This window comes from Heloderma suspectum, chromosome 2 (genome assembly GCF_057233095.1).
Source record: "Heloderma suspectum isolate Gila_16-S chromosome 2, 16-S_ref, whole genome shotgun sequence".
In the NCBI taxonomy this organism is placed as follows: Eukaryota; Metazoa; Chordata; class Lepidosauria; order Squamata; family Helodermatidae; genus Heloderma; species Heloderma suspectum.
Window position 1 is genome coordinate 365,317,959 of NC_139459.1, and position 24,936 is coordinate 365,342,894.

The following is a 24,936-nucleotide window of genomic DNA, read 5'->3' on the forward strand; positions in this document are numbered from 1 at the left end:
TGCAGGGGAGAACACACTGGGTGCCTTTTGTCTGCAAATCCATCTCCAGCAACAATTCTGCAAGCCCTTGACCTCTAGAATGGCAGGAGGGAAGCAAAAGGCTTCCTTGCCCAGAATCAAACCCAGGCCGGGGCAGTAAAAGTGCTCAATCCTGACCCCTAAACCACCAGGGAGAAAGGCGAGGCAGAAGCCTTTACAGCCCAGCTTCTCAGCAAATCGCTTAAAACCTCCATTCAACAGAAGCCTCAGCCAGAATCACACCTTGCTCAAGATGGGCTCAGTCTAATCAAGGGAAAACCTCCCTGGAGCCCTCTGCTCAGCCACAACACCTTGGAGGTATGCGACTCTTTGCCTGGGGTGTATTCATGCCTAGTTCCTGATGGATGGTGCATTAATCTAATCATGAGGCATGGAATCTCTGTGTGGCTTCATTAAGTCAGATTTCAGGATCTTCACCTGACCACATGACCAGATACTAATACGTTATAACCTACAGGTAAAATTGCTTCATATGGTACTTTGTCCAGTCAGGCAGATGCCAGCTTTCCAGGAACATCTTTACACCAGGGTGAACTTCTTAAAGTAAGAGTATCATGTCATGCCAAATACTGGGGCAACATGTCTCTCAGGCAGCGAACAGATTAAGGCTTTCTTCACATGGAGCTTTTATCCTCTGATTGAAATTGCTCCTTCACAGAAGTTTGTGGACATCTCCTGCATTAAATCCCCTTTCTTCCATTTTTAAATAGATTGCAGATAATGAGCTATCAAATTGCCTCATTGTGTTCTGCTTGAGTTCCCTCCGTGAAAAAAGGAAAAGCGGCAAGAGGGGCGAGATCAATGCGAGATAATGGAAGACTCAGGGCATTTCTACACCAGCCTAAAACCCTGCATTTAAAACGGGGCTTTCTGCTTCTGTTTTAAATGCAGGATCACCACTGACTCCCTTTACGCATGCTCCCCTTCCCCCCTCCTTCTCCCTGTATCTGAGTCTTCTATTATCTGTCATTGATCTCGCTCCTTTACTTGCCTCTTTAACTCTTTTCACAGAGGAAACTAAAGCAGAACACAACAGGGTAATTTGACAGCTCATTATCTGCAATCTATTTAAAAACGGAACAAAGGGCATTTAGTGCAGGAGGGTCATGGTGTCATGTAAGGAGCCCACAAACTTCTGTGACGGAGCAATCTCAGTTGCAGGATAAAAGCCCGAAGGAGCCCTCAGATATGGGGAGAAGGAGCAGGAAGGGAGGGGGGAAGGAAGTGGGTGAAAAAGGGAGTTGTTGTGATCCTGCATTTAAAACGGAAGCAGAAAGCCCCGTTTTAAATGCAGGATTTTAGGCTGGTGTAGAGATGCCCTAAAACACTCCTCTGTTAGGCTGCTCCATCTTTTGCTTTGGCCTCAGACACACCACAAACAAAAGGGATCTCTTCCTGCTTTGGGCTGGGAGGCTCCATGCCAAATATTTCTAAAGCTACAGACCTCCGTTTTCCTCCACTGACAAGTAACAGCTCTTGGCCAGGTGTATTGGTCCCAGGAGTGTAGCCAAGTCATTTATAGTGTTAGAGGGGCCTAGAGATCCATAATGCTTGCTTAAGTTCATTATTGGTGCAATTCCCATGCTAGTAAGCCTCTGAGCATGTGCAGATGAGTCAAGAGGCCGATAACAGCCTTCTTGGTGCATTCCTTGCTAATGAGGAGAGTCTTTATCTGTGATGTGCCTGAGAAGCAGAGTTTGTTTCCCTTAAAGCTGCAGGTGGCTATGCTTGAGAACCAAGTGCCGTTAGTTTATGCTGAGAATGAACGCGAGGGGCGCATGCTGCTGAAACACTGCTTATTGCTAACCTGTATTGTATAAAACCCATTGTGCTCAAGGGCTCGGGGTTCAGAGAAGCTGTCTGATCCAACCATTGGGCACGCCTGGGTGCTGTAAGTTACCCAATAAAGTCTCCTTTAAAGCAAATCGTTGAGTCTGATTTATCACTATCTTGGCACTTCTAACCTAAGAGTTCAACGTCCATGGCTGGGGCGACACACCAGGCAGCTATGTGGCAGGTTTTCCTTTAGCAGGCCAAACATTCACTTAGCTGTTGTAACGTCCTGCAACCCCTGCGGGAACCTGGGAAACTGCCTGCTATTTCCCCTTCCTCTTTCTGCCCTGGAAGGAAAAGGATCTCACCAGCTGTGCCAATGGTGTAGAGGCATCATGCAAGGTTCCCAAACCTTGTGCAGGTTTGAGTTCCGGTTGGTATGTACCTTATTCTGCCTTTCGCATTCCGAGAACTAAAGATAGCAACAATAGCCAAACGTTTTTGCCCTGAGGGGAAAGGTTTGACAACGGTGGGATTTGAACCCACATGTGTATTAGCAGTCAATTGCCTTCACCACTCGGCCACCACATCAAGAGCAGGGCACCCACAGCCGTCCCTGGTGGGCTCGAACCACCATCCTTCTGGTTAACAGCCAGACGCGCTGACTGATTGCACCACAGAGACCTGGGCAGTGCTGCCTCTCAGCCTCCCTTGGCCTGAGGTTTCATGGCTAGGGGTGGTTTAGTGACAAATGGCTTCATAAAGCACACCAGCTCACCCCATCCAGCAGAGTGGTGCAGTGGACATGTGCTGGGCCAGAGGTTGATGGACCAAAACTATCCCCTGCTGGGTAGCTGCTGCCCATTGTTTTTGCTTCAGAACTCTGACCAAAAAAAGGGGGGTCCCTTCCCAAAGCTGGCCAAAATGTACACTTTGTGCCCCAAGTTTCTAAATGGTATGACACGGCCTTTCCCTAACCTTTTCTCTGGCTGGCGGTTCCATTTTGCATCTGGCTGGTCAGAAAAAGCTGCATCTACAGACCTAGGGGCTCCCCACACCAACTTGGCCATTTTGATGGCCGGGCACCAGAGGACAGTGAAATGGGCACCCTGGGGTGAACCTGAAGCTTAAAGGCATTGGCTCTTACTCAGCACGTTCTTTGATAGCTCGGTTCATAGAGTAGAGGGCTGTAGTGTGTGATTCAAGGCATCCTTAAGCTGCCAGTTCAATTCCGATTGAAGGTGAGCTCCCCTTTTGCCAGACTTCCACATCATAAGAGGAGTGTTTTTTGGGGTAGTGCCTGCCGAAGAGCTGATTTGGCAAAAGGAGCATAACAGGGAAGCTTTGCCAAAGCCTGGGATCAAACCAGGGACCTTATAGAATCATAGAATCATAGAATAGTAGGATTGGAATGGGCCTACAAGGCCATCGAGTCCAACCCCCTGCTCAATGCAGGAATCCAAGTCAGAGCATCCCTGACACATGGCTGTCCAGCCTCGTCTTGAATGCCTCCAGTGTGGGAGAGCCCACCACCTCCCTAGGTAATTGGTTCCATTGTCGTATTGCTCTAACAGTCAGGAAGTTTTTCCTGATGTTCAGCCGGAATCTGGCTTCCTGTCACTTGAGCCCATTATTCCGTGTCCTGCACTCTGGGATGATCAAGAAGAGATCCTGGCCTTCTTCTCTGTGACAACCTTTCAAGTACTTGAAGAGTGCTATCATATCTCCCCTCAGTCTTCTCTTCTCAAGGCTAAACATGCCCAGTTCTTTCAGTCTCTCTTCATAGGGCTTTGCTTCCAGTCCCCTGATCATCTTTGTTGCCCTCCTCTGAACCCTCTCCAGTTTGTCTGCATCCTTCTTAAAGTGTGGTGCCCAGAACTGGACACAGTACTCCAGATGCGGCCTAACCAGTGCTGAGTAGAGGGAAACTAGTACTTCCTGGTATTTGGAAGCTATGCTTCTATTAATGCAGCCCAAAAGAGCATTGGCCTTTTTTGCAGCCACATCACATTGTTGGCTCATATTCAGCTTGTGATCAACAACAATTCCAAGATCTTTCTCGTTTGTAGTGTTGTTGAGCCATGTATCCCCCATCTTGTAACTGTGCATTTGGTTTCTTTTTCCTAGGTGCAGAACTTGGCATTTATCCCTATTAAATGCCATTCTGTTGTTTTCTGCCCAGCGCTCCAGTCTACCCAGATCACTTTGAATTTTGTTTCTGTCTTCCAAAGTATTCGCTATCCCACTCAATTTTGTGTCATTTGCAAATTTGATCAGCATTCCCTGTACCTCCTCCTCCAAGTCATTAATAAAAATGTTGAAGAGCACTGGGCCCAGGACTGAGCCCTGCGGTACCCCACTCGTTACCTCTCCCCAGTTTGAGAAGGTCCCATTGATAAGCACTCTTTGAGTCCGATTCTGTAGCCAACTGTGGATCCACCGGATCGTTGTTTCATTTGAGCTAGTTTGCTCATCAGGATATCATGGGGCACTTTGTCGAAAGCTTTGCTGAAGTCGAGGTATATGATGTCTACAGCATTCCCACGGTCTACAAGGGAGGTTACTTGATCAAAAAATGAGATGAGATTTGTCTGGCAGGCCTTGTTTTTGACAAATCCACGTTGGCTTCGAGTAATCACAGCATTGTTTTCAAGATGCTTCCAGATGGATTGCTTTATCATCTGCTCCAGCATTTTCCCAGGGATTGATGTCAGACTGACTGGTCTGTAGTTCCCAGGTTCCTCCTTTTTACCCTTTTTGAAGATAGGGACAACATTAGCCCTCCTCCAGTCATCTGGCACTTCCCTCATCCTCCATGATTTCTCAAAGAGAACAGACAGCGGTTCTGAGAGTTCTTCCACCAGTTCCTTTATTACTCTAGGATGCAGTTTATTTATTTATTTCATATGGCACACACCCCATATCCCCACAATGAGACTGAAAAGGGGCATGAGAGGATATCCACTCCCCACCCCACAACAGAAGGACAATGCTTCTGCCCAGTTTCAAACTGGGGACCTTTCGCGTGTGAGGCGAACATGATAACCACTACACTAAGAAACTGCATCTTGGCCAAGGTCTTTCTCCCTACCCTACCCAGCTGAGAGCATTCTGTCTGGGTGGTGATCACACTTCTACACCTCCTGGATGCTGCTGCAAGCAATACCTCAAGCAAGCAATAACCCCTGAGACATGGGAGCATTATGAGTAGAAGATGCTGTGGCCTACTTTCCCAGTAAACATCCGTGAATTGCTCCTACACCCCCAGGATGTCATTGTTAAAAAATACAGAAAACAGGGGGGGGGAGAAAAGAAAAATGAGAATGGGGGGTGAAATAGAAACCAATACCAATGGGGTTGGACTCTCCAGGGAAACCCCAAACCCGCCCCATGACCGCTTTTATGTTCCCAGTTTAAAAAATGCCATTTTTAAAATAAAATAAAAAATAGGGGCTCCCAGTCTGCTGTCCACTTGCCTCAAATCCTATACACACAATTGACATTAAGGAAGGAAGGAAGGAAGGAAGGAAGGAAGGAAGGAAGGAAGGAATCTACCTTCTGACTAACGCTGCTTCCTTCCCCAGTCTTAGTCTCTCTCTCTCAGGCCCAGCAGGTACAGAGAGTATTTTACAACATCCACACAAATACACCAACTGGCTGTAGGCATGTGAGGGGCTGCCCATTTCAGGTGCAAATTCCTGGGTCCTGATTGGTCCTGGATATGGATATCTGACAGAGCAGTCCTATTGGACACCTGGCCAGCCCGCTGGTGCCTTAGAGAAATCCCATTGGGAGTCAAGGAAGGAGGAGGTGGAAGAGGAGGAGGTGTTTGCTGAAGGGAGGCTTGTGTGGGTGTGGCCCCATAGCTATGGTTTTGGGGGCTGAAAGGGTCCTACTCCTCTACTTCAAGGGCAGCTCCCTTTTCATTTTGGGGGAGCCAGGGCCAAGCAAAGTTCAAGGGGCAGGGCCTGAGTGGGCTCAAGCAGCAGGAGAGAAAACAATGGCAACTGGGCATTGGAGGGCTGGATTTTTACAGCATTTTAACGAAGGAGACAAAAGGGACAAATACTCTGGGCCAAACTTAGGCAAAACAGACCAAAGCAGGGGAGATAACTTTGGGCAGAGCAAATAGGGCAGAATCGTTTTCTCACACCTTGCTCACAATGGTTTCAATCTAAGCAAGGCAAAACCTTCCTGTGGTGTTACACCCAACAAATTATGGTGTTATACTTACCACAAATATGCACGTCCTGCAGTGTTACACTTACCACAAATTATGCAGCACCTAGCAAAAGAAAAGCAGTTCGTTCCCTCTGCTGACCGGATCACTTTCTGCCAAAATCTTCTATGTCGTACAACGCAGGCTTTCCCCAAGCTTCTCTTTGGCTGGAAGCTCTATTTAGGGTCTGGCTGCTGGGAAAAAGCCATGTTTCTGCCTCGTTTCGATCCGGGGACCTTTTGCGTGTTAGGCAAATGTGATAGCCACTACACTACAGAAACATGACCTCCTCCATGCCAGCTTGCCCATTTCCATAGCTGGACACTGGAGTCCAATGGGGCAGGCGGCTGTAGGGCCGTGCTGCAGCCCAGAGGCATCGGGGCTACACAAATCAGACATCCAGTGTCTCAGATCACATTGAGTGAAGGAACAGAGGAGCTGGGGACAAGCCCCACTTGTCACTCTTGGTCTAAGGGCCAGGATGGCACCTTTGCTTCCGCAGCCTGGGCGTGCTTCCACCAGGGGGTCCTTTTTGCCAGGCGGGAGCAGCGGCATTCCGGCTGAGGCTTCTCTTGAATGGATGGTGTTGAATGATTTGCTGAGAAGCTGGGCTGTAGAGGCTTCTGCCTCGCCTTTCCCCAGGTAGTCTAGTGGTCAGGATTCGGTGCTCTCACCACCACAGCCCTGGTTCAATTCCCAGGGAGGGAAGGCTTTTGCTTCCTCCCTGCCATAGGCGTTGTTGGAGAGACCCACCTGGGCATGGGCTCTGGATCTTCTGAGTTCTGCCCTGAATTTTTAGAGCTGTCCCAAATGCGATCATCTCCCTTAATACAAGCCTGCTTTTTACTTTTTACATCTGCTCTCAGTAGCCTTGCAGTTGCTAGGAAACCTTAGGACTTGCTCCCTTAGCAGACCAATGGGGAGTGTAGCATGAATGCTCCAGCCTTTTAAACTAGGGGGGAGACTGCCACCTTTCCTTTCACAGTCTGCTCATTGTTTTTTCTTTCTCCCCCTACTTTTCTGCTCTTATATGCTGACTGCTGGGAGCTTGCTTGCAGTGAAATTTTGATAAAGGAGAGGGAAGGGCAGGAAGAACTCCATGTGAAATAGCGGTATTTCACATACCATCTGATATTACTGCCCCAAACTGGAACCTTTGGCTTCTGCGGAAGTTCAGTAGCTTATAGCAAAGGATTGAGTCAGTCTCCACAAACTTCTTTCTCCCCCTCCACTTTAGGTTTTCCTAAATAGCTGCAGGCCTCAGATTATATCAAAAGGAGGGTTATGACTATGTGATATCATGATCCAAAAGGAGCTAGGGCTTTTAAATAGGTTTTTAAAAAGCAAGAAAATGCCCTCAGTCAGCTCACATCATAAAGTTAATTTAAGTATGTGCAATCCTTACAAACCCTCCACAGTCTCCTAAATTCCTTTGAAGTGCTACCTCTCTGAAAGCAGCCATTTGGCTTGGGGAATTCTCTCTCTCTCCTCTCCATTTCCAGTCACCATTCTTCTGTTTTTCTCGTTCTCTTCCTCACCCAGGTCTTTGAGAAAACTGGGTTCATGTCAAGCATGTTGACCTAGGAGCATGACTGCAATAACCACTATACTACAGAAACTGCACCTTGATCAGAGCCATTGGTCTAGCCTTGTGACCGAGAGCACTCCATCCACACGGCAGACCCCTTGGAAATTTGTTTGCGGGAAACATGATAATCACCATCTCTCCATTCCTTCTCTCCACAGGCCTTGTATCCAACTGCAGGTAGTGTGAAGGGACATTTAAGAGGAGAAAAGGGACAACCCTGCTCCTAGCAATTGCTGTAGTGACGTGGCTGCCTGTCATGTTTACCTCAGACACAAATGGACCCTGGTTTGAAACTGGGCCAAAACACTGTTTTATTTCTGGGGTTTGCAAAGTTGTGTCTATGGATTTAAAAAAAAAACAACCATAAGTTTTCTCCCCTGTTTTGGTGTGTATGAGAGAGAGATATTTTTTTTTAATTACCTCACCTGAGGTTAATTTTTTTTTTCTGAAGTAATTTTTTTTTTTACCTCAAGTGACTGCAAAACGGGACAACTCCACCCTCCACCTACCACGCCCTCCTCCTCTCCCTTTCCCTGAATGCCTCTGGGCCTAGATCATTCTTCAGAGGAAAGGAAGAGGGGAGGACAGATATCAGCTTCCAGCCAGCCCAAAGGGAAAGAAAAAAGGTGGGAAAATGCAACTCAGGCTAAGTTTGGGTGACTGGGAAAGGCAGTAGGGAGCAACCTAGAGAAGCTGACCAAGAGCTTTTCTACACAAGGCTATTAAACGGCTGTTAATCCACTGTATCCATTTTTGGTTTCATGGCAGAATTGAGATCCGAGCACTGCAAGAGGAGAGTTTCTTTTCCTGCTATTATGCTACATAACCTCTAGGTGGCAGTGTGGTACAGCGGAGTAGCACAAATACACAAGAGGAAATCATGCTTTCATTCGCTTTCGCAATTAAATGCTGCATTTTCACTGCTCTAAAAAACCTCTCAGAAAGTGCTGGTTAGACACAGAAGCAAAACTGGAGGGTCATGAATAGGGAATGACAAGTGCACAGTAAATGCCTTATATAGAAAAGCCCATAGAGAGACAGAGGAAAGCCAGCCATGGGAGGGGAACCAGTGAATGTAGCTGGGGAGTGACCTTGGGGTGAAGGTTGTGTGTATTTTTGCTATGGATGAGTAGGGTACGCGGTTATGTTTCATTACATTTTCAACACCCACAGGGAGGGTGATGCCCACAGAAGGGTCCAGGAGGGGAAATGCCCACCGGACCTCCCAAAGTTGCCCACTCCTGGCCTAGAGCTTCCCCAGTGTGTACCCAGGGTTCAACTCTCAGCTGGTGCACATCTTTTTATTTTGGCTTCCAGTTTGAACCTGGGCTTTGGTAACACTTGCGTATTGTGCATCTTTTGCCAAGTTGGCTTTCTTTGACAGGTACTTCCCAAAAGAATGCCCACCTTGCAGTGTGGAACTCTTGGCATGGGAAGCTCTGGCAAAAGAACAGCAGCAGGAAGGGCCCTCTTTTTCTTTGTGGGGTGTCAGAGGCAAAAGGAAAAAGCAGCAGCCACTTAGCAGAGGATGGTTTCAATCCATTGACCTCTGGGTTATGGGCCCAGCATGCTTCTCCTGCGCCACTCTGCTGGATGGGGAAAAGCCATTTGGTGTGCCTTGCTGGATTTTGTTATCTAGTTCCCCCCCAGCCAGAAAGATTCAGGCCAAGGGAGGCTGAGAGGCAGCACTGCCCAGGTCTCTGTGGCGCAATGGGTCAGCGCGTCTGGCTGTTAACCAGAAGGATGGTGGTTCGAGCCCACCCAGGGACGGCTATGGATGCCCCGCCTTTGATGAGGTGGCCAAGTGGTGAAGGCGATGGACTGCTAATCTACTATGCTCTGCACACGTGGGTTTGAATCCCACCCTTGTCAAACCTTTTCCCCAATGGCTGGAGGCCCTGGGGAAAAATGTTTGGCCATCTTTGCTATCTTTACCTCTGGGAACACAAAAGGCAGAGGAAGGCATGCGCCAGCTGGGACTCGAACCCGGGTCACAAGATTGGGAAGCTCACATGATGCCCCTACATCACTGGCGCAATTGACGAGGGCCTTTTCCTCTCTGGCAGCACCTTGCAGAGAAGCAAAAGATTGTAGGAGGCTGTCTAGGGTCTCTCAAGAGTTTGTCTACTTTATACCGGCTGGGGATTTGTTTTGCCAAAGGGAACTCTGCCATGGGGCTGCCTTGCCAGGAGTCATTCATTGCAAAACAGATAAGTGCTTCTGAGTCTGTTGCCAGAGATGGGGGCTGGGGGATGGAATGAATGTTCAGATGTCTTCAGCACAGAGCATACCGGCCAGCAGCTGGAAGGGAGCCTTTTTGTGCAGTGTGGTGTCAGAAGCAAAAGGAAGGGGCAGCAGCAACCTAGCAGAGGATGGTTTCGATCCATCAACCTCTGGGTTATGGGCCCAGCACGCTCCCTCTGCGCCACTCTGCTGGATGGGGAAGAGTGAGCTGGAGGGCCATGTCAGATTTTGTCATCTAGTGCTGCCCAGCCATGAAAAATCAGACCAAGAGAGTCTGAAAGGAAGCACTGTCCAGGTCTCTGTGGCGCAATGGGTCAGCGCGTCTGGCTGTTAACCAGAAGGATGGTGGTTCGAGCCCACCCAGGGACGGCTGTGGGAGCCCCGCCCTCGACGAGGTGGCCGAGTGGTGAAGGTGATGGACTGCTAATCCGTTGTGCTCTGCACGCGTGGGTTCGAATCCCACCCTCGTCGAGCCTTTTACTCCCTGGCAGGAGGACCTGGGGCAAAATCATTTGGCTGTCTTTAGCACTGGGAATGCAAAAGGAGAGAGGAAGGCATGCACCAGCCAGGACTCGAACCCAGGTCGCAAGATTGGGAACCTCGCATGATGCCCCTACACCACGGGTGCAGCTGACGAGGGCCTCGCAGAAGATGGCAAGAGGCGCTCCAGATTCCCTCAGGAGTTTGGATACTTTGCAGTGGCTGAGGATTTGGCCAGCCACGAAACATCTGCCACGGGGCTGCCTAGCCAGGAGCCAAGTAGCGTAGAGCAGATAACTGGTTCTAGGTGTTTTGCCAGCGAAGGTCCTTTCAAAAGTGGGTCTCTTCCTGCAAGGATGAGACAGATGGAAGACAGTTCCCGGGGGATGGAGCGATGCGTAGGAGAGAAGACTTTGGCCTGCAGAAGGAAAGGCTCTTGCGTGGCGCCTCGCTGGGTGAGAGTTGCAGAGCAGAAGGCAGCCAATTCTAGCCTTGTTGCAGGAGGAGAGCACAGCACTGTACCTTTAAATAGGAATCCCACACATACGGGGCCGGCCCATGGAGCGAAGGAACAGTGGGGACAGCCTCACCTGTCCCTGGTGGCACTTTCACTAATACAGCCGGGGTCTGAATCTGTCAGGGTCTGAATTTGGCCAGATGGTAGCAGTAGCATTCTGGCTGAGGGTTCTGTTGAATGGGTGGCGTTGAACCACTGGCTGAGAAACTTGGCTGTAAAGGCTTTTGTCTCACCGTTCTCCCTGGTGGTCTAGTGGTCAGGATTCGGCGCTCTCACCTCCGCGGCCCGGGTTCGATTCCCAGCCAGGGAAGGCTTTTGTTTCCTCCCTGCCATCTGGGAGGTCGAGCTCTTCCCAAGGTGTGCTGGGGTTGGATTTGCTCACAAAAGGCACCCAGGCTGTTTTCCCTGCAGCCTTCTTAACGCAGCAGGCAGCAGATCAGTCTCGTACTCTGAAGGTCCTGCATTCGAGCCTCAGAGTAAGGCAGGTTCAGATTGCAGTACTGTCTGTTTTTGCAATGGGAATGTAGGGAGATCTGGGCTGAGCACACCTGCGCCTTCCCAGAGAAGAAAAGAGTTTTCTTTGGGAGTGACAAGACACATAGTTGAGTCCCACATCACCTGGGCTGTGCACACCTGCGTTTCTTCAGGTGAGATAAAGGGGAAGCTTTGCCTGGAAGGCTTGTTGGTGTGGTGCAGGGATGCACAACCTTTTCATCCTTGAGGGCCACATCTGCTTTGGATGGGGGGTGCACACACAAAGACACACACACTCTTCCTCCCATGTACAAACTCATACGCACACACATATTTACGCACACCCATCGCAGCACACCCTCCCCTTCCTTCCCACAAAGATCTAGGGGTTGCTGGGTTTGGGAGAGGATTTTACCTCTCTCAGCCCTCAGCAATCTCCAGCAAGAGTGCTGTTTCTCCAGCTATTAGCAGCAGAAAAACAGTCATCTGGTTGCTAGGGCTGCTGGAGGTTGAGAGAGGCGCTCGCAGCTCTCATCCCCCAATGGTGTGGCAGGCAGGATCGCTGAGGAACAAAACAGGTGAAACCCTCTCCCAACCCCCAGCAAGATAGCTGTTAGCAGTGGCAGAACAATAGAGACACGCATACTCCGGATCAGCTGGTCTGTGGGGGAAAGTGGGCCAAGTCCCGATGGCTCTGGGAGCTGCACCAGGAGCAGCCAGGACCCGCACGCAGGCTGCATGCTGTAGGTTGTGCACCTCTGGTCTGGAGACATTGCTCTGAGTAGGACAGGAAGCGTGTTTGAGACCCAGTGACCAGGGAGAGCAGGGCTGTACTTCTCCCACCCTTCTTTTTTTTTAAAAAATTATCTCTTTCCCTCTCTCTCTCTCTCTCAAATTATTTTTAGGCCACCTTTAAGGGTGGAGTTTCCCTTCATATCACTTGCAGTCACATCCAAGGCTGTGGAGCGAGTGGAATGGAGGGGTGGTGATGATCATGTTTCTCACACACGAACAGGTATCCATACACAAACATCTTTGTGAATATGTAAACTGGTGGGTGCCAGTCCAGATTTTCAAGACTCTAAAAGGCATGGGATGGTGCTGGAGAAGACTCTTACGAGGCCCCTGGACTGCAAGGAGGTCAAATCAGTCCATCCTAAAGGAAATCAACCCTGACTGCTCATTGGAAGGACAGATACTGAAGCTGAAGCTCCAATATTTTGGCCACCTAATGCGAAGAGAAAACTCCCTGGAAAAGACCCTGATGCTGGGAAAGACTGAAGGCCAAAGGAGAAGGGGACGGCAGAGGATGAGATGGCTAGATAGCATCACCGATGCAATGAATATGAACTTGAGCACGCTCCGGGAGAGAGCGCAGGACAGGAAGGCCTGGCGTGCTATGGTCCATGGGGTCACGAAGAGTCGGACACGACTGAACGACTGAACAACAACAACAACAACAACAACAAAAAGGCATGGGAAACCCTGGTCTGCGCAACAATTCCACCATAAACGGGTGGGCACAGGTCTGTGGATTTTCTACAGTTTCACACACAAACATGTTTCCAAGGGGCATGGAGGTGTGCCGATGCACTGGATGGATTGCTCTCATTTGCAGGGCAGGAAAAATGGCTCTGGCTGAGATATGGTTTCTGTAGTATAGTGGTTATCACATTCGCCTCACGCACAAAAGGTCCCCAGTTCAAAACCAGGCAGAAACATTGCTCTTCTCTTATGTTGTAGGGAACTAGCATTCCCTTTGCTCCCCGTTGAAGCTTCTTTTGGGAAAACATGATTTGTGTCCCCCTGGGCGCCCAATTTAGCTCAGCTGGAAGAGCATTAGACTGAAGACCTCATTCCTGGGCTTCAGTGATTTTGCACGCCATGCTCCTTTTGCCAAGATGAAGCTTCCTTCGCCGTAGGGAATTGTTGCTGAAATAGAGCAAGAGGACGTACAATTACAAAATATTGGCAAAGTGCATCTTGGGCAGCAGGGGGAAGGGTCCAGCTTCATTTTGTGGTATGTCAGAGACACACATTACAGTGATTTATAGGAAAAATCATGCCAGTCAGTGGTAGGAAGGGACCCCCTTTCTTTTGTGTCATCTCTAAAGCAAAAGGCTGCAGCCACCTAGCCAGGTTTGGTTCTGGTCCATTGACCTCTGGTAATGGTCCCAGCATGCTCCAGCTGTGCCACTGTACTGGATCAGGGAAAGTGGGCTGGCAAGGGTTGTCGGCCCTTTGATCATCCAAGTCCCCAGTCATGAAACCACAGGCCAAGGGAGGCTGAGCAGCAGCATGGACCAGGTCTCTGTGGCTCAATGGGTCAGCGCGTCTGGCTGTTAACCAGAAGGATGGTGGTTCGAGCCCACCCAGGGACGGCTGTGGGAGCCCCACCCTTGACGAGGTGGCCGAGTGGTGAAGGCGACGGACTGCTAATCCGTTGTGCTCTGCACACGTGGGTTCGAATCCCACCCTCGTCGAGCCTTTTCCCCACTGGCTGGAGGCTCCGAGGGAAAAAATGTTTGGCTATCTTTAGCACAGGGAATGCAAAAGAAGAGAGGAAGGCATGCGCCACCCAGGTCGCAAGATTGGGAACCTCGCATGATGCCCCTACACCACTGCTGCAGGTGACGAGGGCTTTATAAAAGACAGCAAGAAGCTCTACAGATCCCTCATGAGTCCAGGTACTTCACAGTGGCTGCTAAAGGAAACTCTGCTATGAGAGCCATTCAATGCAGAGCAGATAACTGGTTCTGGGCCTGTTTATTTATTGATATCCCACCTTTTTTCCTCTTGCAAGGAACCCAAGGCAGCTTACATGGTCTTCCTCTCCATTTTATCCTCACAACAACCCTGTGAGGTGGGTTAGGCAGAGACTCAGTGGCTGGCCCAAAGTCATCCAGGGAGCTTCATGGCCAAGTGGGGACTAGAACCTGGATCTCCCGACTCCCAACACTCTAACCACTACACCATACTGTTTTCAGAGACAAGGAAGGGGCTACATGTTTATTCATTTGTAGCACAAGGCATACTGGCCAGCAGTGGGAAGGGCCCGCTTTTCCTTTGTGGGGCGCCACAGGCAAAAGGAGGAGGCAGCAGCCACCTAGCAGAGGATGGCTTCGATCCATCGACCTCTGGGTTATGGGCCCAGCACGCTTCTGCTGCACCACTCTGCTGATCGGTATGGCGTGTCAGAGCATGTGTCACCTAGCCAACCTCGGCATGCAACCTCAGACCAAAGGAAGTGGAGGGGCAGCACTGCCCATGCCTCTGTGGTGCAATCAGTCAGTGCATCTGGCTAACCAGAAGGAAGGTAATTCACGCCTGCTCAGGAACGCCCTGGGCCCATTCAAGGGATTTCAAAACACTTTTTCTGGTAGAGCTTTCCAACTGTTGATGCTGCGTGGCCTCAAGCTGACCTTTGTCACGCAGACAGGATTTGTAAGGTCCCAGTGGCCCTGTTCACACGTAATGGAGAGACGACCACAGGTGAATTCCCCTGCAGGGCTTCTCATCATGGTGGCGACCGCCATTTCTAATATTCAGGGCACAGCAGGGACACACAATAGCTTCTTGTTACTTGAAACCCAGCGAGAGTGGGTTGTTGGGGTGGTTAGAAGCTGCCCACACCCCTAGAACAGCCCATGGGTTTGGGGTGTCTTGTCAACCACCCACCCTCACTGGTTCACACATAATGAGAAGCTGCAGCAGCGAGGGCTTGGGTCGTCAACCTGGCCCCTGTGGGCACCATGACCCGCCCTGGCTGCTAAGCCAGGGTGGGCTGTGGCTATCAGGTAAACCAGGTCTCTATTTCTGCGCAATTCCACAGAACAGTTAAGATATGAGCTTAAATGTAATGGTTTTGCATAAGCAAAGTGGTTTCACACTTCCCAAATCAACTTTTTCAAATAATTGAAAGGCTGTCTGAAGGTGACAAACTGGAAACGTGTACAGAGGAGGTCAACAAAGGAGCGGCCTGGAGAACAAGTCCTGTGAGGAAAGACTGAAGAACATGGATGTGTTTAGCCCAGAGAAGAGACAATTAAGAGGTTATATGGGAGCCAACTTCAAATATCTGAAGGGCTGTTACATAGATGGCGCAGCAAATTCGTTTTCTGTTGCTCCAGGGGGTAGGACCTGAACCAGCACGCTCCATTTGCAAGAAAAGGGATTTTGAATAAACCTTAGGAAGATCTTCCTGGCAGTATATCTCTTCGAAACTATTTTGGAAGGTGGTGGATTCTCCTTTCTTAGGTTTTCTATTTTGTTAGGTGGCCATTCAGCCTCTGCTTACAAACCTATCAAGGGTGCTACAGCAGCTGATTTCCTACATCGGCAGCGGGTTGGACTAAATGACCTTTGAGGTCCCTTCCAAGAGACCCAATTTGTGCATCGTGGCTACCCAGTTTTTGTTTAAACCCTGAGTAAGTCATAAACAAGCGGGAGTGAACAACAGTGGAGAAATAATCCAGAGTTAGAATCCATGGTTTGTTCTTGTGTTCTAACTCTGGGTTGTCTCTCCCTGAACAACCCAAAATTCTGGGTTTGGATGTCATGGACAACAACCCAGGGACGTGGCGTTGTTTGGCTCCACCCAGCTGCAGCAGAAGCAATAGAGCAGCAAGAGCTAGCACACTCGTTCACTCCTACTTCCTTCACAACAACCCTGGGTGGTTGTGACGTGGGAACTGGGCCAACAATTCTTTGCCGCTGCACACTGCAAAGGATTCTGGGGCATGTGATCTAGGGCATGCTCTCAGCTCATGCAAAACACTGAGCTGGCCTCTTGGGTCTCACTGTTGCCCACGTGTGAACAAGAAATGCACCCTAGGGCACCCCAAACACTTTCCTGTGGGTGCAGGTTGAGGGGGAAGATCAAGGAAGATTGATTCAGGGAAGCATGTCTGCCACTACTTGATCTCCTCATCGAGGGATGCTTGATAAGCCTCCGAGGAGCCACTGGCATTCTCCACAATGCAGGAAGAAAACTATTCTCAGGTTGAAGCAAATCAGGAAAGCACAGGTGTAGCTTTTCCCACTTCCCCTGCTGCCCACCAGCTTGAACTTTTAGATGGTCCTTTTCTCCCTCGAGTGGGTTCTTCCGTGTGATATCAGGGTGCCCTTCTGACTGAATCTCCTCCCACAGTCCGTACACTGGTACGGCTTCTCTCCCGTGTGGATTCGCACGTGTGTCAGGAGGTTTCCCTTCTGACGGAAGCGTTTCCCGCAGTGCGAGCACGGATATGGATTTTCGTCGGTGTGGATCTTCTCATGGATCACCATGTTGGACTTCTGAGAGAAGCTTTTCCCACAATGTGAGCACTTATATGGGTCTTCCTCCGTGTGGATTCTCTCATGTGCAATGAGGTCACATTGCCGACTGAAGTTTCTCTCGCAGTCAGAACACTGAAAGGGTCTCTCTCCCGTGTGGGTCTTCTCGTGGAGGCTAAGGTTGCACCTCTGAGAGAAACTTTTCCCACAGTCAGGGCACTTGAAAGGTTTCTCTCCTGTGTGGATCCTCATGTGTTTCCTAAAGACCGAGCTACGCGTGAAGACTTTCTCACAGTGTGGGCATTGATGTACATTCTCTCCTGTGTGAATTCGCTCATGCGCTGAAAGGCTTGAGCTGTGATAGAAGGTCTGCCCACAGTCTGTGCATGCATACGGCTTGTCTCCTGTGTGGATTTTCTCATGTGCCCTAAGGTTTGAGCTGTGGGTGAAGGGTCTCCCACAGATGGAGCACTCGTACGGTTTCTCTCCCGTGTGGGTTCTTTGATGTACCAGAAGGTTGGTGCTTCGGCTGAAGGTTTTCCCACACTCTGAACACTTATACTCTCCCGTACACATCATTTGTCGTTGATGGTTTGAGCTCTGTTTGAAGCTTCCTTTGACATCAGAACACAGGTCTACGTCTCTGGCTTCTTCTGTATTCAAATTATCACCAGAACAGGCAGCAGTTTCATTCATACTCTTCCCTGGGTCATTTTTCCTCTCACTCTCTGATGCCTGCTGATTCCCTTGCCTTGTTCTTTCCTCCTTGTAATACTGGAGAGTGCTACTTCTTCCCAGTGATGGGTCATTTGGTTCCTCTTGCTCAGTAGCTTCCTTTAGAAGGTCCTTCCTCTTCTTCTCCATTACCTGCCCATCACCTGCAGGACAAAATAGAGAATCATAGTATGAGTCACATCATGCTCTGGACACTTATTACACGAATACTTATTAACCTATTCATCAATCCAAAGCCTTTCGGAGTGGCTTACAGTTTGAAAACCAGGCAAGCCTCCATTATTTATTTGCTTATTTATGTATATATTTAAGAGTGGGTATTTTCGGATGCAGTCAAACAAGAGAATGAAGTTCTAGAATGGTTCAAGGGTCTTCTGGACTGTTTCCGCAGGAGAAGGGAGGGGACAGCATCTGCCTTCCAGGGGATTTTAAACATGGAATTGGTCCCTACATATTTTGTACTAAACAGAGAAGTATCCTGAGGGGGCAAAGCCATCTCAGGGAGCAATCCTATGACCGCTAGACAGCCATAGGATATCGTGTTATTCGAGAACCGACCTCGGAGCCTGTGCTCCAAGGTCGGTTCCTGGAGAACTCACCTCCCCCCACTTCCGCGCTGCCTCAGACGCAGTGCGGAACAGCCCTGTCCTCCACGCTCTCAAGAGGAGTGCGGAGGGGCCGAAAAGGGGTGTGGCTGGGGGCGTGCCGGGGCTGGGAGGACGGAATTGCCTTTACGACACATTCTATGTGTCGTACAGCGGCCTCCTTCCCCACTCCGTCCTCCTGTGGCTAGACAGCCGCAATCAGCTGTCTAGCAGAAAAAGCAGGGCAGGAGAAGAGCGGAGGGAACGATCCCCTCTGTGCTTCTCCTGCCCTGCTGTGGATAGGTGGTCACCTCCAAGTTTGGAGGCAACCGCCTATCTGGATAGGATTGCGCCCTCAGGGACATAACAGCGTCGAAGAATTTTGATACAACAAATCCGTACCCACTGGGCTGTCGTCTTCGTCAGGCTCCTGCTTGGCTATGCAGGAGTACTGGCCGTTCCAGAAGTCAGAGGAATTCACAGCCAGCCACCTCTTTCACACTTCCAACCTGCCAGCCATACACTCTTCCAAAATACTCCATTCTATTCCTCCTCTGTTCTCCATCCCCCCCCCGCCCCCATCTAACAGACACTCAACATTCTCTGGCCACATTTCCCCACCACCCTCCAAGATCATTTGTAGTTCTGCAAACTCGTGCTGCGCCAAAAATGTCTCCCACATTTTTTCGACTGTTCTCATTCAATCTGATAGAAAAGAAATTGCTTTCGAAAAGAAATTCAAAGGAGGAGAAATTTTTGAGAAATTCTCATGGGTTGGGTTTGGGGTTCTTGTGCTTACCTTACTTGTGAGGTGGCTGAGGAGTGTGCATGAGTGTCCTGTCTGTCATTGTACAGTAATCTCTGTGGCAGCCGGTAGCCTTCTCGGCTTCCCACACTTCAGATAAAGCCATCGTGAGGAAGATGTCATGAGGCAGTTCCTCCCGTGGGGCCTTTTCAGTTCAGGAAGTGCAGGTGGCCTGGGAGGCTTCAGAGCAATGGAAAGATGTGTAATAGAGAGAGAAAACACACACAGCACCCTTGGCCACCTCGCAGTGATGAGGTAAGCTCAAAAATACCACCAAAAGAAATTCAAAATTCTGCCTCAGAAAAGTGGAAGCCTCAACACAGTTGATGTTGTTGCCACCTACAAAGCAGTGCAATAATCCAGAAACCCTGAGGAAAGAAGAAAGAACCTGTGCTACAATCCCTGCCAATGGTGAGCCCTATCTCTGAGAAACTATTGGAGAATTTTTCCTCCCTTAGGAGAAATTCGATGAAATTCTCCCCAAATAGGCTGGAGAATTTTGAGAGGCCATTTGTGCACAGCTCTACTGCAAACGTTTGGAGTTCCCCAAAGCCTACTGATACCTCTTTCTTGTGCATGGCCAGTGCCATTTGGCTACGTAAAGATCGGCGCGCAAAGAATGAGCACTCATAGATATTAGGATTGTAAGCACTGTATTACCAGAGGGCTTAGTCCTCTTGCTTCTTCTATTGCCTTCCATGCTTTGGACCTTGGTGGGTTCTGCTTCTTCACTTCCAGAGTTGGGGTTGTGGCTGCAGCTGCTACCCTCTCCTCTTCAGACATGTTCTTCTTCCATTTTTGTTCTCAGATCCACCGTATCTTAGTTAATATATGACTGGACCATCCAGTCTTTAGAAGAAGAGGCTTCTCTTATAACGGATCTCTCTGTAGGGGGCAGAGTAAGAGGTTCTCTAGTCAAATAGCAGGAACACGGCAATGTTCACAATTAGTGTGATGGATATTCTCCAGTAGGAAAAAGGAACATACATACAAGTGAGAAAGAATGGAGAAGTGGCCATTCTTTAAGTCAGAACATAAAAGCCACCCTCCCTGCTTAAGGGAGGGGCTGCATCCTGGTGAAAGAGCACATACTTTGCATGCAGAAGGGCCCAACTTCAGTCCCTAGCATGAGAAATGAAAGTGGACCTTGCTGTTTTGATCTGTGAACCATCGGAAGGTATGCATTTCTCATTTGAAAATAAGAACTCTCTTGTGAACTTGTAACCAAGAATCACAAACTGAGTCCTTAAATCACACATTATCTGAAGGTACTTTGCTGCTTCCTGTACCGTGTATTCATCTACAATATAACCTGTTCTGAACTAGCTTCCCAGTCAAGTATATTAGTCAACTGACCATAGCAGTTTCCTTTTTAGAAAAATATATATTTTTAAATGGACACCCAGCTTTTTGACCATCAAGTGTGTGTGTGTGTGGGGGGGCAGTTTAGTCTTTGGTAAATATTTATGAAGATGTAACAGAATGTTTCATCTCACAGTGGATCTGGCTGCACCAATGCTAGAATTGCTGTGACTTCAACACATTTGGAGACATGAATTATCTCTATAGGCAGTCATGGTGCGGGAAGATAGAAGGGAAGCTAATGCCGTATGCACATATTACTAAAACATTTGGCCAGGTTTTTCTGGACCTGTTCTTAATATGGGGGTGAGGGGAGAGAAGCTGGGTGAATGTTTTTAAGTTGTTGTTTTGCTCAGCTCTAATTGTTTCTTATTATTTTTAGAGGGAGGTTTTACTTTTATGCTGCATACAAGTAAGATCTGCAACAAAACCTTGCAGTATGGAGTACTTCTGCTCACACCATTCCATTTCACCTCCATCCACTCTATTCCATTTCCTCTCCCATTCTGTTTCCTTTTTATTTCCAGTGGGCTGTTTTAAGGGTGGTCCCCCGCCCCCCGCATAGACTTTTTGTACTTCTGAAAACCTGCTAATCCCTCCTTCTGTTGCTCTGGCTACAGAATGATCCACACTCAGAGAATGAGTTCGCTATGGGTATAGATGATGTTGATTATATTATATGGTGATGTTTTTAACTTCTATTGTCAGCTGCCTTGAAAAAACTGGTAGAAAAATAGGGTAGAAATTGTTGATGTTGTTAAAACAACAAAGAGTCTTGTGACACCTTAAAGACTAACAAATTTATTCTAGCATAAACTTTCATGGACCCCGTCCACTTCAGCAGATGCACAGATCAAAGTCTGAAGATACGGATCTTCATCAGATCAGATACACTGCCCCCTTCCATCTGATGAACTGGGCAGTATCCACAAAACCTTATGCCAGAAGAAAAATTTTAGGCTTTAGGGTGCTACGAGACTCTTTGTTTTCGCTGCAACAGACTAACACGGATACCCCTCTGGAAACTGTTCTATCTATCTTAGAGGTGTACAAAACCCCACTTACCTGCATCTGCAGGGGGTCCACCGGGGGGGGGCGATCCGTTCCTCCCCCCAGAATCCTCGATGGGGGGGAGGCGATCCGTTCCTCCCCCCCGGTATCCTCCCCAGCCAGCTCCGCTCCATGGTGAGTCCGCAGAGTCCATGGTGAGTCCGCAGCCAGGGCTGCCCACCACAGCCTAACTTCTGGCCGCGGCCGGACTGCGGCCGCAAATGGCATCCCTCGTAGGGGACGCCATTTGTGTCCCTGCTTTGCCGTGATAGGCTACATAAGGATTTACGGAGCCTATCACGGCAAAAAGGGAGGCACGCAAATGGCGTAGCAGATGCCATTTGCGTCCTTCCCTTTGGCCGTGATAGGCTACGTAAATCTTTACGTAGCCTATCACGGCCAAAGGGAGGCACGCAAATGGCGTAGCGGACGCCATTGGTGTGCCTCCCTTTGGCCGTGATAGGCTACGTAAAGATTTACGTAGCCTATCACGGCCAAAGGGAAGGACACAAATGGCGTCCGCTATGCCATTTGCGTGCCTCCCTTTTCTTTTTGCAAGAATTCTCTGCCATCCCTTATCTGTCTGTCTGTCTGTCTGTCTATATATCTATTAGGTTTATTAGCTGCCCATCTGGCTGGCTACCTGGCCACTCTAAGCGGCGTACAATACTAATAACACAAAATACAACGGATTTACATAGTCAACTGAACAAAACAACATAACAACAACACTGCTCCAAAAAACCCTAACCCACCCCAAATTCCCGCCTGAACAGCCAGGTTTTTAAAGCCTGGCGGAAGCTCATCAAAGAGGGGGCATGGCGAAGGTCACTAGGGAGGGAATTCCTGTTGTTGTTGCTATCAAAAAGGCTTCTCCCAAATCTTTCCAGAAGGCACAATAATTTACCAGGGATAAATGCTAGGAAATATGGACAGTTGGCGTGTATGCTTCTTTTTCTCCTGCTTCGGTCTTTCTTCCCCTTCTCTTGCAACCAGCTCTGCAGCTGTCCCACCTCCTGGAACATGCCAAGTCTCCCTTTTAAAACATCCTTCTTTCAACTCACCTCTCCTTGCAGGTTTCGCAATGCAAGTATCCCTCCACCTGGGAAATCTCCTGGAAGTCGCAACACCCCCCCCCCCTTTTCTTTTAAAACCGGGGGAGGAAAATAATCCAAAGCAGCACCATCACCAGAACCACAGGGCTAGAATGGGGACTGTTAAGGAAGTGGCTCCCCTACTCCATCTGACATTCCACTCACACACACACACACAGCCCGAAGCTGTCTAGGAATCAGAGCTCGACTCAGTGGATTTAACTGTTTCAGGGATGAAAAAGGCTTCAGCTTCTTTTCTCTTGTACCATCAGAAGGGAGTGCACAGCACAGCAGGGGCCTCCAAGTTGCCTATCCACCGTGAGCACCACCTGGACAGCAGACAGAGCAGGCCCAACACAGGTCACGTAGTCGGTCTTCTCTGCTATGGTGAGAATGGTCTCCACTGTGGTCTTGTATTTCTGTATTGTATAAATCTGCCAAGATCATACTGCCCTTATACAAATCTATGGTGCAACCACCCTTGGAACACTGTGTACAGTTCTGGTCACTGCACCTGAAAAAAGGATATTGTACAGCTAGGGATGGACAGATTTTCTAAAATCTGTTCCATCTGCATTTCACAGATTGTCAGGTGCCTTCTGTTCCACTGTCTATTCATTGAGGGTATCAGATTTTTCCCAATTTCCCGAATTTGCACAAATTTGCATTTGCGCAAATTCACACTTGCAAATTCGCACTCACAAAAATGTGCAAATCCCTTCAAAATAAGCATTTTCGTGCTTTAGCCTATGGGGGAAATGCACATTTTCAGCTGGTTTTTTTAAAAAAAAAAACATGTTTTTTTCTACAACTGAATTTGCTTAAAATTCAAGAAAGCAAAAAAACTGGTCCACACCTCTGCAGAATCCACACGACTCAGGAAAAGCCAGTCCACTGTGGAATCCGCAGGTCGGATTCATAGAAATTTGAACTCCTTTGATTCTATTGCGGATTTCTCCAGCATCCCTACACACAGCTGGAAAAAGTGTAGAAAATGGCAACTAAAGTGATTAAGGGTCTGGAGCAACTCCCCTATGAGGAAAGGTTAACAATGCTTGGGACTGTTTAGTTTTGAAGAAAGGTAAGTAAGGGGAGACATGATAGAGAAGTACAAAGGTATGTATGGTACGGAGAAAGCAGATAGGGGGACAGTTTTCTCCCTCTGTCATAAAACTAGAACCCAGTGGGGTCATCCCAATGAAGCTGATTGGTGAGAGATTCAGGACAGGTAAAGGGAAGGACCTCTTCACACAGCACACAGTTAAACTATGGAATTTGCTATGACAAGTTGTAGTGTAGCCTCCAGTTTGGATAGCTTTAAAATGAGATTAGACAAATTCATGGAGGAGAAGGCTATCAGTTGCTACTAGTCCTGAAAGTTAGATGCTACCTGCAGTATCAGAGACAGTATGCTTATGTACACCAGTTGCTGGGGAACATGGGTGGGAGGGTGTATTGCCCCTGCAGTAGGCTTCGAACTCTTAATTTAGAGGTGCCAAGATAGTGATAAATCAGATCTAGATTTATGTACAAGGAGTACTTTATTGAGTAACTTACAGCACACAGGCGTACATAATGGTTGGATCGGACAGCTTCTCTGAACCCAGAGCCATGGGGTAAAATGGGTCTTATACCATACATGTTAGCAGTGAGGCAGCACAACACTAGCAAGCTCCACTAGCATTCATTCCCAGCATAGACTAGCTGTGCTTGGTTCCCAGCACAGCCACTTGCAGCTTTAAGACAAACTTTGCTTCCCAAGCACATCTTGAATAGACACTCTACTCATTAGTATGGAATGTGCTTGACTATCACCCTTTGACTCATCCTGGTAAATCAAGAGGCCTGTTAGGGAAAACAGCAGCCTTCTGAACCAAAGTCAGAAAGTATTATGGGGCATCTAAGCCACTCTAAAACTACTAACAGCTTGGTTCAGGCCTGGGGCCTTGCAGAGGGTGCTGTTGCACTCATGTCCTGCTTATGCGTTTCCCGTGGGCAGCTGGTTGGCCACTGTGTGAACAGAATGGTGGACTAGATGGACCCTTGGTCTGATCCAGCAGGGCTCTTCTTATGTTCCTATTTAAGTTATAGTTATTAATTCTAAATTTACACTTATGCATATAGCGTGCAAACATAATGCAAATTGGTGTCCTCCTTTATCCTCTTCTTTTTGTGCATTCCTTGGGTGGATACACGAGATATAAAGGTGAATAAGAAAATAAAATGTTCCCAGGTAAAGCTCAAGCCCAACCCTCTTGCCAAAAAGCTTCTGCCAATAGCCAAAGGAACTCTTCCAAAGTGGCATGTCTGGTTGCGTCTCGGTGGATGTATTTTAAAGGGCCTTTATTATTGCATAAAGCAGCCTTCCTCAACCTAGGGTCTATGGTGGCTGGGGATGATAGCCACATGGGCTGGGGATGATGGGAAGTGTAGTCCAACCCATCTGAAGGATGCTGAGTTGGGGAAGGCTGGCCTGAAGACATATGTACAACTGGCCACATCTTACTGTCTTCTTTACTAATCTAAACTTTGTCTTTCTTTGCAGTAGAGTTACAAGAACAGCTTACAGAGTTTAATCACCCATCACAGTCCTTTTATAGAGACAAAGATGTCTATCAATGAGCTTAACCTGAAAAAAACATACAATATTCTATATATGACAATTCAATATAAGGCCAAACACATACTCTCTTTCGCT

General features: G+C 48.5%; 1 protein-coding gene and 6 non-coding genes across 7 annotated transcripts in view; 6 read left to right on the top strand and 1 right to left on the bottom strand.

The window, feature by feature from the left end:
* Positions 1-9,315: 9,315 nt before the first annotated feature.
* Positions 9,316-9,389, top strand: TRNAN-GUU (transfer RNA asparagine (anticodon GUU)). The gene has a single exon. It is a non-coding gene; the product is annotated as a tRNA-Asn (tRNA).
* A 769-nt stretch (positions 9,390-10,158) lies between these two features.
* TRNAN-GUU (transfer RNA asparagine (anticodon GUU)) lies at positions 10,159-10,232 on the top strand. Its single transcript has one exon. It is a non-coding gene; the product is annotated as a tRNA-Asn (tRNA).
* Positions 10,233-10,252: 20 nt separating this feature from the next.
* TRNAS-GCU (transfer RNA serine (anticodon GCU)) lies at positions 10,253-10,334 on the top strand. Its single transcript has one exon. It is a non-coding gene; the product is annotated as a tRNA-Ser (tRNA).
* A 764-nt stretch (positions 10,335-11,098) lies between these two features.
* On the top strand, positions 11,099-11,170 carry TRNAE-CUC (transfer RNA glutamic acid (anticodon CUC)). Its single transcript has one exon. It is a non-coding gene; the product is annotated as a tRNA-Glu (tRNA).
* A 2,471-nt stretch (positions 11,171-13,641) lies between these two features.
* Positions 13,642-13,715, top strand: TRNAN-GUU (transfer RNA asparagine (anticodon GUU)). Its single transcript has one exon. It is a non-coding gene; the product is annotated as a tRNA-Asn (tRNA).
* A 20-nt stretch (positions 13,716-13,735) lies between these two features.
* Positions 13,736-13,817, top strand: TRNAS-GCU (transfer RNA serine (anticodon GCU)). Its single transcript has one exon. It is a non-coding gene; the product is annotated as a tRNA-Ser (tRNA).
* A 261-nt stretch (positions 13,818-14,078) lies between these two features.
* Positions 14,079-24,936, bottom strand: part of LOC146355829 (uncharacterized) — a 54,911-nt gene continuing 44,053 nt past the window's right edge. Inside the window, exon 9 of the mRNA XM_084829971.1 lies at positions 14,079-17,486. Within this exon, the coding sequence (XP_084686097.1) occupies positions 16,405-17,486 (1,082 nt within the window). The 3' untranslated portion in view covers positions 14,079-16,404. The remainder of the gene's footprint in view (positions 17,487-24,936) is intronic.